Source organism: Lineus longissimus, chromosome 17, assembly GCF_910592395.1.
Source record: "Lineus longissimus chromosome 17, tnLinLong1.2, whole genome shotgun sequence".
Classification (NCBI taxonomy): Eukaryota; Metazoa; Nemertea; class Pilidiophora; order Heteronemertea; family Lineidae; genus Lineus; species Lineus longissimus.
This window is the reverse complement of record NC_088324.1, coordinates 14,137,735-14,149,889: the sequence shown is the minus strand read 5'-3', so window position 1 is coordinate 14,149,889 and position 12,155 is coordinate 14,137,735. Positions and strand designations below refer to the sequence as shown.

Genomic DNA, 12,155 nt, shown 5'->3' with positions numbered 1-12,155 from the left:
TGCTTCCAACTGTGAAGAGGGTACAAGGAATAAGCTGCAGGACTTACAGTTTTTATTGTTGAGTATGGGCACGTTGGCCGCGTCAGACGCTTCTATCTTCAACGGTCCCTTGAAGATAGAATGCTTATTCTGTGACGAGTCTGAGCCTGTCTTCTGGCTCTGGGCAACGCAGTATTCATTGGGTTGCATACACTGGAAGATAGAGGGGACAGGTTAGACTTTAGGGGGAGATGGAAAAATATTTTCGCATTGAAAATAAAGAATTCCAAATCTAAAGCTGAAGCAGCAATGATGATATTCAACCGTTGCTATTGCACGGTTCTTTGGCGTCACGTAGGGATGGTCCGGTGACTAGGGCAAGTGTGTCAGTGCTGGTGCCACCATGGCTTACGGAACTAACCCAAGTTCACCTGCTGATATGAGGCCAACACGTTGCTCACCCTAACTGAGCAACTGGGCCGAGATCGACAGAATAAATAACATGACAATACCTTCTGAATGCTTGGCCTGCCGTACACACCATCGCGACTACACAGCATCAGGTCACAATGAAGGAACACAAACGCTGTTGAGAAGTATTTGAATAACTGGAAGCTGAAACGCTGCCTCTGGAGGAGGACCACGGCCGACATGTCATCACTGGAATCCTTGTGCCATTGGACCGTGTTGTCCTTCCGGCATCTGGAACAGATACAAGATTCATAACAATTATCAGTCAATGACCAAAGGGTTTGCCTCGATAAGTGTTTCACATAGGTCCTGGCTTATCAAATTTACACAATAACACAACATGGAATGTATGTAAGGCTAGCGGTCAAAGAGAGATTACTGCAGGGTGTGGACTGCTAGCTGAGTGTCTGAGCCACGAGGCCACAGCAGCTCAGCTTTCCGATGCTCCACAACTTGTCAGCATGAAAAGTTCAGGGACTCACCCATTGTCGATCAACAAGTGTTTCTCCTCATTGTCATGGTAACCCGCTGTCCGTGACAGCCAACACGCATGGATGTTCACCCGCAGGCGGGTATCTCCTGTAAGGTCTGCCTCTATGAAGATCCTCTCTCCCTCGCGTACCGCTAGTGGGTACATATAGAGCAGGCGGCGGAATTTGCTGTCTCCGTAAAGTCGCAGACCGAATTCTCTCTTGCCGTGGTTGTCGTCATGCTGCTGAGTGATCTTGTGGCGCGGGAACTAGAAATTGATGTGAAACTGTCAGTAATACGAATCAATACAGATTTGAAGAGGGAGAGGGAAGACTCTCACCACAGACAAGTTTATTACAGTGAAAAAGTCAGCTTGAGTCGAGGACAGAGACTGAGGAGCAAGGTGACAACCATTTGGACAGTTTCTGATTATAAATACTGTGAATCGGATCGAAACTCAAAAGAAACCCCAGCACTTACACTTGGTAATACCGGCGGGCTCTGTTTTGGCAAACCCTTGTCAGATGACAAATATTCACAGCTGAACTGGTATGAGATGCGATCATCTGATTCGTACAGATCCTCGTCATCCATGCGCGTGTCATCTGACATCATCCCGTCGCCCGAGGCATCGTCGTGTTGATAGGAGGCGCTACCAGCCTCTACCGGAATGGAATCATCCTGGGGAAGCTTGGAGATCACAACCTGAAAACAGATAATCGTTCTGTTATAATACTCTTAACTTTCAGTCTCTACTTTAAAACAATAATTTCAACAGCATGGACATTGTGGATTTGTAATACCCAACAACATTATCATAAACCTTGACCAACTGAAACTTGAAAACCTAACCTACTAGCTCAGTACAGCCGATGAAAGTGAAGACAAGTCAGAGGTTCAAAGAGCACAACTTACAGAGTTGATAAACTCTACTCCAGCAGGAATCTCCTTGCGCCTCGAGTTACAACCGTCCAACATCGTGTTCAAGATGTAGTGAGTCTGGTTCTCGCTGGCGGGACATGCCTTGTCTGCCAATGAGATGTGGTTCCTGATCACACCATAAACCTACAACAGATAAGGGGAGGTCACTGGTTGGTTTTCTCATTCTCCACAGACCTTCTTGGACAAAATCAGGGGCAAGTGGTCACTACGATAAACCTTTTTAGAATGAAGAGAGCAAGCTGGCAAGAACTCGAACTGACAAACGATTGGAAAGACTTACAGTACTAGCACCATTCAGTCACCTTCAGACTTGGTTAGAATTCAAATGCAATACCTGCTGATGATGAGTTTGATTATCTGCCACTTTGACCACAACAAACGGCATTCCTTACCTGAACAATCGCCTTGGCCACTGTCACCTGCATGCCAGACTTAAAACACGTCACCATCACAGACTTCTGTAACGCTGATCGCGTCTCATCCGGGTTCAAGAAAGGTGACCGCCGTCGGCTGGTTCGGTTAGTTCTGTTGTAAGTGCTAGGGGGCGCTATCTCGTCCAGTCTGATACTGATCCTATTCGCCAGGCTGACCTCAGTGTAAGACCTCGGCAAGCCGTACTGGTTCTTCACCCAGTTGATTAGCGGCACCCTCTCCCTGCCAATGTTGTCCTGCCTGACTGTCACAGCCATGGATGCAACACCAGTCGTGTTCATCAGGTCATTACCCTGCAAGGAAAGCTCTCAACATAAAGATGGGAACCTAATCTGGTTTCTTGATCTTTGAAATGATAACCAGCTATGATATTCTAACGACTTGGGAGCAATAAGGGCCGCATGCACCTTGTTTCAATGACGCAACTAACCACTGAGTCCAGGTTGGAGGAAATGGGAGTATACCTACCACAACGTCAATCCTTCCCCGCAGATTCCTGGAGTTGATCTTCCAAATGACGTTTGCAGAGCGATGAGCCACAAGAACCAAGACCATGTTCTTGGTCAGGATTTTACTGGGGAGAAGAGGAGAGATGTCGACAGTGATGTCAGTGTGAGTTCCAAACTGCTCCACGGTTGAGGAGTGGACTTCAATAATGTGGACCTCCCTGGAATGAGATATAAGGAAGATAGAGGTTGAGTTGTTATGTAGGTTTATGCAGGACGGTCTTGTCAGGGCATCCGGCAGAGGAGGCGGGTGACAAGATGGCAGACTTCTATCTAGACATCAGAGAAACACTAAAGAAAAAGATTAGTTTTCTATTTCTATATTCCTGAGCCACCAGTATAAAATACTAATTCACCCTCGTCAACCTTCATTAGTTCAAATGGAAGATCCAACAACGTAACCAAGCCCTGATCAGTTCTTAAGTTAACCACCAGAGGGCAACAGCAACATTGCATCATTATTATTATCATCGTTTCATCATTCTCTGATCCACCATTTCAGTATCAGTTTATGTGTTGATTTTCATGCCATTCACCCAAGTGTCTACTATTGGGTTTTTTTCTCAATAAATAAAATGTTAAACGCCGAAGGTTGTAAATCCAGTACCCAACCTCACATGAAAATAGACGTTGCCCCAAATTCAGCATCCATCCAAAATCTATCAAAAACCACAAAGTCTAAGCAAAAAATATGAAGTGTCTCGGACCGAGAAGAATGATGATACATGACGACAAAAGCATGACAGAACAATGAACAGACGCATTAAATACAACCGAGGTTGTCAGTGGCACATTCATACAGCGACAGGGGACAATTTGGCAGCTGCCTCGGCAAAGTGCTCATTCAGGCGTTAAAACCAACATTACTAGGTTTTTTAGGACAATTGTGTTCGCTTTTGAAGTTTCCCAGCGGACACGTGATGTGTTTTTATATTGCAATGTGTTTTTATGTTGATGATGCAGAATGCGGGCATTCCCCACGGGCCTGAATAAAACCAAGGATAGTGCGTGTCCTGATCAGGTCACCGCACAATGACGTGGTGATCTGACAAGAAAGTGACACTACATGAAGGAGATGTGCAGGAAACATGAAATATAGGGTCAAAGCCAGTGAGGCAGTCTGGCAAAAACAGTATTCATCTGTGTAAATAGGACCTCAGAGCAACTTTTCGAAAAGTGAATGCCTAGTCATCAGATGAAAAGATGTTCATTTTGAACCTTTCTCTTGACTGATATACACCACAAATGTCCTGCAGTATAATGTCAATGAACTACCAAGAAAATGTGCAAACTGTTTCATTTGCCTGATTAAATGACTAGGACAAAGCTTCTTAAACTGAGACACCCTTAGTTCAGATCAGTCATGCAGGAGCTCACAAACAGTTGTATTGGTAGCGTACAGTTTCCTTCAGTGAAGAGAGGCACCCGAAGGGCAACCAAAAGCTTATTTTTAAACAAAAGACGTTAAATCCCATCGACATGAAAAGAAACCGAACCAATAGTTCAGGAAGACCTGGGAGAAAAGGCAAAACTAATATGATTATTAATGTCGAACGAGGAAGTTTTCATCCAAACATCATGATTAAGGATTGATACTGAACTGGAGGTATTGGTTGTCTCACCTAACAGTAGGTCATTTTTTCCCTTCCACAGAAAATTCACTTATATTTTTGAAATGAAGCCAATAGAACTCCTGCCAATAACGTCAAACGTAAATGGGACATCAACTAATCTTCGTGCCATATCTCGTCTTTGATGTCTGGAGCGCGATAGATTTTAACGAAGTTGTCGTCACAATGCACAAGCATGAAGAAGTCGATTATCATATAATCTAGCATTTTCTAACAAAATTCTGTTTTCGATTTTCCAATTTTAAAATTTTAGACTTTTTTTCTTCAAATAAGTGACTCACATCTAACTGATACTGACAGTGTCTGATTCAATAGGGCAACCTCCAGTTCAATATTTATGAAGCTCTTATGCTTCACTCTAAAGTTGGAATAAAGGGGATTTCTATCACTGTAACCTGCGACAACTTTTTCACAGTGACGAGCGATGAGATGTCTTGTCCGCTGGTAAAATAGGTTAGTTTGATATTGCAGGTTGTTATTCTTGACCTTCCGGGAATTCAAACATTGCTGCGACACAATAGCGAAGATGACGTCAATCGGGAATCAAGCCACAGAATGATCTCACGACGACAAAGAAACCGCTGAAGAAACGAGGAAAACAATCAAAACATGGTCATCTAATCAATTTTGTTCATCCAGCGGTAAGATAATATGAACTTGAAGAAAAATATCAATCTAGCTTTCTTCCGCAAATAACTTTTCAATTTTGCACTGGAACAACGAATCAACCTATTCATTATTAATATTACTTCCACACCATGAAAACTAATTGATCACCAATTTGGTGAGAAAAATATTTGGAATCCAAAACTGCCAGAGGCCTTTAGCTGTAACGGAAATATTTCTGTATATTTCCGATTAGGATTAGCCAGCAAGCATTCTTCCCACCGCTCAAAGTTGAGAGAAACAATGCACAAGGTCACAGGATAAAAGACAATCAGCAAATTGATTAAGATGATTGCATCCATATATTGTCCATCACAAAGGTACAGCCAACCTTGGCTTATTTTCGATGGAAAAAGTCAGAAAAAGTTGTTTACCAACTTCTATTATTTCATTAGCGATAAATGTATCAAATAACCATGGAGCAATATAGAGATTGGAAAATTGTCCGCTGTTTTTTTTACACCGTTGATTATTTTATGTGGGCAATGAAGTGATGAGATCAATACATTAACGTTCAGCCCAAGAATAGCAACTCCTCCAGTTCAAACCTAAACCGTAGACCTGCGAGGTAACTGCATGGCACTGCCTCAAATAGACCCCAACAACGTGTTCAATCCTCCCTCCCACATCATGTCACATCCAATCAATGACCTTAGAGGAGACAGGTTATAAATTAGCTCCAGTTTCAAACCTCAACCATAAATCGTGAACCTATGAGCTGGGGTAGCGGGCCCAACTTGAATTTCGACCCCAAGAACGTGATCAATCCACCACACAATATATGCAGAATCCCTTACCAAGGTCGCACCGTTAAGAGCCTGATCAGCCAGATGAAGCTGACATTTTTCGTAAAATCAATGTTGCCATGGTAGCGATATCATGTGATCAGATCCAAGGTCGCGACAACAATCACGCATATTCCGGCCCACGTTTTAGAGTCATATTCTGCGCAATTTGGGCACAAAAGCCATTTCCTCAAGGACAACATCTGTGTAGTCGTTTTTACGTCTCTTCTTCAGTCTATCATTCTCATCAAACTTCAAAAGGAAAGCGCAGCTATATCGCACTGATAAATTGCTTTGAACCCCTCACCCCATCATGCACTCAATAATGTAATCAGATTTCGAGTAATATGCAGCTATAGTTTGCCTTTGGCCAAAAAATGCAAAACATGATCCTCATCATAAACAACAAATCACTACAGATATCAACCTGTTTTTTCTGCCATCTTTTCTCGTTTTCTGATCACATTCAGGAAAGTGCAGCTATCTGTAAACTTGCCTTGATCATACCCTACCTGATCCTCATACCAAATGCCTCAATATAACAAAACCCGCTCTTTATAAATAGATAGGTTTTTTCTAGGTTGCCTTCCAGCCAAAACAAGGCAAAAGATGTGCTCTACAAACCACAGAGGATGAAAGGGCTTTCAGAAGAAAATGAAACAAGGGTTTTCCAACTTCTCAACACGACTTGTCTAATCGGATCATGATAGCAGAAGAGCAAAGTTTGCACAAAAAGTTGGGGTACCAAGCTGCTTGAGTCAGCAGCCCGGCACCTATGGGCCAGCCTGGTTATTTTCTGGTGCCTCCTGGTTTAGCTTGGAGTCAAAGCTTGAAGTATGCTAGAAAACCATGACTACAAACCCCTTAATTGAACCAGCTGATGTAGTCAATATCATTGTTTAGCGATGACCCCATTCATAACTTATTCACTAATATTGTGTAATCTGTGAGCGCTTGGATTGTGAGCTCACATGACTCACAGTTCAAGAACCCTACAGTAGCATACAACTTATTGATGAAAGCTCATCCTGCCTGATGAGTTTGACAGCCCTGGTCAAAATTCACCAGTATCAAGCTTTTTGAACAGGTTGCCTTTTATAGTAATATAATACCATGAAGCTCAAAAGCTGCTTTTCTAACAGATACCATGCTGCCACTGATATGCTCAAGGACAATTTTCCGTAGCAATTTTTTTGCTCATTTTCTCTGCGCCTTCCGCAGTGATTTCATTAATTTTACATTTGCTGATGTACGAACACGTTGAAAAACAATGGCATTTTTTTAACGGAATAAAGCGCGCAAAGACACCATGTTACACCGTTGCTGTTGATATAAATGAATGACGAAATCTGGCATAGTTACATGGAATCTTTGACATTTCATGATGTTTTTCATTGCAAACTTTTACTGTTATTCTATATATTACTTGAACCTTCCTCGTGGTTCTTCTTGCTCCTGTATCTAAATTCTTCATTTCTTTACATTCGCCGAAATCCTCTGAATATATCGGTCTTGTAATTCCCGGAAACAACATTACTGGCAATAAAAATTCGACGTGGGATAAATATCACCAGGGCAGTTTTGTAGTTGACCTTATACAGGGATACAATTCAGTGAACAATATGGAAATGAGTCAAAGAATGATAAAGTTAATCAAATGTTAAGGAAATTGAACAATACATAGAATTTAGATCAACAAATTTGATAAAGTTTATATTATGATGTAAAGCATGATTCTGCGATGAACAGTGCCAATACAAATCACATCCAGGGACAGGTTCTAAATGCAATTCAAGAGTATTTGCATGATAAAACTTGGAAATGATTGCCAGCAGGATGTGTACTTGATATGTTCACTTCGGAAAACCTGCACCGCATTTCCCGAGGGCATTCTTCAGTTTACCTCCGTTCGAGGTAGGATTTCCTTTAATGATAGATATCTGATTGTGATTTAGACACAGAATTGTAGCTTTTTTGTGGGTGTATAGTGAGATGACCTCGGGATTGGGAACGACACTTCCAAGATATCCTACCTCGAAATGAGGAATACCCTCGAGAAATGTGGGGCTGATTCTTCCGGGTAATGTTACTTCCCTGTCAACAAACCTATAAATTTGTTATGCAGCTCAAAACATGATCTTGTGATGAACATATTTGGGATGGAGCCAAACCAGATCAAAGTGTACACTGCAAGTCACGTGACATCGAGAATCCTAACAATGGCACATTCTGTGAAATAATTATCTGCAGGATGTACATTTATTGACAATCTTAGGACACATTCATCAGATTGATTCGAAGCCAAATGATACATAACGCACATGCAATTTATCAATTTAGGTTTTTTTTTCCCAGCATGAAAAAATATCAAATACCGGCTTTTCCAGTTTCACTTTGACTATGGTAAAGCAATACTAGTTACTACATGTATTACTACCCTTATTTCTTTCAGTATGGCAGTGAACAGAAATAGGCACCCAACATTTGTAGCGCTGCAGGCCTATTTATGAGATTGATCCATATATTGAATCAAATGATACATGATTTATCACTTTATGTTGTTTTTTGTCATGACCTTGAAAAATATTGACAATCTGCTTTTCATGTTTCTCTTCATCAAATTTAATGTGCGCAATTTAATACTATTCTTATTTCTCGCAAGAAATGAAAGGGACTCATCATGGGAAAGAGGTTTATAACTTTGTAACATCTATCCGCTGTATTCAATGGATTGATCCTTAACAAGATAGAACACAGTTCCTCACTTTAGGTTGCACTTTTTGACCTTGAAAAATATTGACTATTGGCCTTCCCAGTTTGTTATGGTTATTCTTATCAAACTTGCTATTTAATTCTATTCAGATTTTTGCACAGGGGCCTGAGGCAGGGAGCTGAAAATCGAACAAGTGGTTTATCACAAACCTTGAAAAATATTGAATATTGCCTTTTTCTCATCAAATTTAGCGTACGTATGTAATTTACTACCAATCTGATTTTCGCTATGAAAGAACTTGAGATTCATTAACTGAATGCCGTCATAAATTTAAACAGTATTGTTGTGTACACAAATGTAGACCAGACCAGAAATACTCGAAATACTAGTCACTGTGCTTCGTAAACGAATGGATTTAAAGGGTTAAAATACGCTATAGAATGTCAATATACCACTAACAATGTTGATACTATAGTGCCCAGACTGAGTCGCAATCATATCTATCAGAAGTAATGAACCCACAACTCAAATTGTGATTGCGCCCGAAACTTGGAGATGATTGGACGTGGCAGAAAATATCGTGGGAATATCATTTTACGCGGAGACGAAAAAATTTCCAAGTAAAACTTTGCCCGACATTCTCTCATAATTAAGACTAATGAGATTTTTTCCGGGAATCATTGCATACTACTTCTAATTTCGACAACAATATTTTAACTTATTTACTTTTGTGACTTATCTCTTGGTTGCTGATCAATGCCACCTTTCAGATTACTGGGGAATAGCTTCAAAATATTTGCCAAGTGCAGTCAGACTGAAAGCTCAGGATTCACACGCCTCTGTGCAATGGAATTTAAATGGAAAACGTGTACTATACCTTCTTCCCAGAGGAACGGCACTGGGCACGACACACCCCTGGACCAGCTTCTGCTTGTGGATCATGGCAAGTTGAATGGAAGTGGTCTGGAAGTTGCTCACGATGTGACAATCAGCGGGTAAAGATGGGTCTGAAGTGACACAAATAATGTATCAGTACATTTTTACAGTACCCACGGAAACGCACTCCAATGGAATATTTCAGTGAATGGTGGATGATCTAGGGACAGAGTTTTCTTCACTCATGTCTGCTTATACAGCCCCCTCATTTCAAAAGTTTGTTTTTCCTGTCTTTGTCTGCACTACTCACATCTCTTGGGAACGCAACTTAGTTGCTGCAGGGAAGCACAACTTCTCTTCTGAGTCTTAAATGGTTTTAGCATTTAATGGATCTTGCAGTTTAGCATTGAAATGGTTGGTCTGGTATTCATTTATTTTACCATAACTATCACATTTTCCCCCCGAATGGCTTTTAGCAGCTTTTGCATCTAAAAACTCTTCATATATGTAGCTAAAGCGCCTACACCAGGTTTGGGTTCTTCAAGTCACGAATGAGCATTGAAAAGTGCCAGGTTGCATGTAAAAACATTAACACTGTATCAACCGGGCCTAATTTTGTAGGGGTAGGTACGCTGCAGTAAGAATCTGAAGAAGAAGAAGAAGAAAGAGAAGAAGATGATGATGAAGAAGAAGATAGAAAGAAGAAGACAACAAAGAAGGGTGTACCAGAGGGATAGTTTTTAGACGTCTCATAAAACTCACCTATTCCAACACGCTTGATGATGCTGTTTGCCTCCCGCACTTGAGAAAACGACGTCACGGCATGGAACTTTTGTTCCACCCAATCGTACAGCAGCTGGTCATTCTCGGGCATCTGGTCCGTTCTCCGTCGCTTGATGTTGATCTTGGTCAAGTTCTCCAACCGCGACCGCGACGAAACCTGAAATGATATAAAAAGATGGCCATGAGTATGGCGAATGATTATTTCAATTCATGGGGATACCCATCATTTTTCTGATGCACCCTGTAGAAATGTCAGTTGGCCATAAAAGTACTGGAAGATATTAATCATCTGCTCACAATGCTTCGTGCTCATCTATGAAACCAAGGCCACCTTTGTTGTATTTCCTGACGCCGCTGGGATGTGCTATAACAATAAGATTGCCATTCTAGCGTCGTAAACAACGATTATATTCACGATATGACAATGATGGCCATAATTTCAACGCCATTATTTCTCCACATTACCAGCCGCATAACTTAAAAGATTGACATCCGAAATTATGGCGTTATTTCTTCATCATTTTCATTGACATTTCTGTCAACTGTAAACCTGTGATGGTCCAGCATCCGGCCACAATGAAAAGACGCCGAGCCTATGTGGGAGCAGACGAACAAGATACATGTTGATACATGCTTTCGGCAAACATGTTCTCTTTGTACGTATCCGAGTCTCCATTGTTTCCAATGCATCTTCCTTCTAGCAATCAACCTTATCAAAACCAGAACTTCATATTTTCAAAGCTTCATCGCCAGCATTAACCTTCAACCTCGGCACAACTTTGCTGCAGGTGCAAAAACACTGCCATCAAATAATCTTATGGTAGCGAATCATTTTCTTTTAACCACTGCAGATTTCCACCTCTGTTGTTGTTTGTTGTATCATGACAGTTGTTTTTTTTGCAGCGGAGAATTAGACGAGTGGATTATGCTTCAAACCTTCAAGGCCTAGCTGGGTATTTTCAGTGGAACCTATGTCAAAATAAAATACGCCCAACCTTTATAATTGTTGATAGAATCGACAGAAATTTCTCACCCAGAGCCCTCAAAGGAATCATCACGTCAACCACCTCTTTCCAGACAAGCACACCTAGTGGTGAAACTGATGCTGTAGTCAGTAAACAAAATGGCCGTCTTTATAGTGTCCGCTAATGATAACTCCGACATCCCATCAGCTGTGACATCACAAGTAACTGAGGCTGAGCATGGAAGAGGTGCTCATCTGCAAGTCAGTGGTGAACATACATAATCAGGATGTCCTTGGGCCTTTCCCACCACTCTGATCCAATAGTTTTGAACCTCAGAGCCCCCTTTTTGTGAGAATAGCCGAAAAGGTCACAGAAGAGCACCCCAAAAATATCAAAGATTCTTTCTACATTATCTACATTAGACTGGGTTAATCTTGTCATAATTGAACCAAATTTTTTCACATTTTTCGCTGCCTCCCTAAGGCACCATGGGAACCAGTGATGTCACTTCAATGATGACTAACGCACAATTTGTCGTTTTTTCAACATCGCCTGGAACCGCATCAAAATGAACGTGGTCGGAAAAACCATGTCATGGAAGACCTTCAAGGACGCAGTGGAATTAACACGATTTCAAAAAATACAAAATTTGCTGCGAGAATTTCAAGCACACGATATAAGAGAAGTGAACACAGATCAAAGCAGTAAGCACAAATTGAGGGGAGCAGGGCCTGTTCAAATTAGGTAATTTCGAGGCTCGTGCGATTATAGTCTGGTATCAACTGGACTCAGATGAGCTGCTTAATCAGCGCTACAATCTTAGCATTTCCGACTGGTATCCTTACACCATGGTAGAGTAAGGCAAAGAAACATGCCTATCTCGACTATCACGCTGACAGCAAAAATCAAACCAGTGACCTCATGAGCTACTACAT

General features: G+C 41.4%; 1 protein-coding gene across 1 annotated transcript in view; it reads right to left on the bottom strand.

The window, feature by feature from the left end:
• The window catches only part of LOC135500935 (transforming growth factor beta receptor type 3-like), a 50,897-nt gene that overhangs the window by 10,609 nt on the left and 28,133 nt on the right, over nucleotides 1-12,155 (bottom strand). The window contains exons 5-13 of the mRNA XM_064792635.1: nucleotides 10,235-10,412; nucleotides 9,474-9,603; nucleotides 2,764-2,962; nucleotides 2,256-2,588; nucleotides 1,837-1,986; nucleotides 1,402-1,626; nucleotides 933-1,189; nucleotides 492-681; nucleotides 48-192 (exon numbers count right to left, since the gene is read on the bottom strand). Coding sequence (XP_064648705.1) covers nucleotides 48-192; nucleotides 492-681; nucleotides 933-1,189; nucleotides 1,402-1,626; nucleotides 1,837-1,986; nucleotides 2,256-2,588; nucleotides 2,764-2,962; nucleotides 9,474-9,603; nucleotides 10,235-10,412 — 1,807 coding nt within the window. The remainder of the gene's footprint in view (nucleotides 1-47; nucleotides 193-491; nucleotides 682-932; nucleotides 1,190-1,401; nucleotides 1,627-1,836; nucleotides 1,987-2,255; nucleotides 2,589-2,763; nucleotides 2,963-9,473; nucleotides 9,604-10,234; nucleotides 10,413-12,155) is intronic.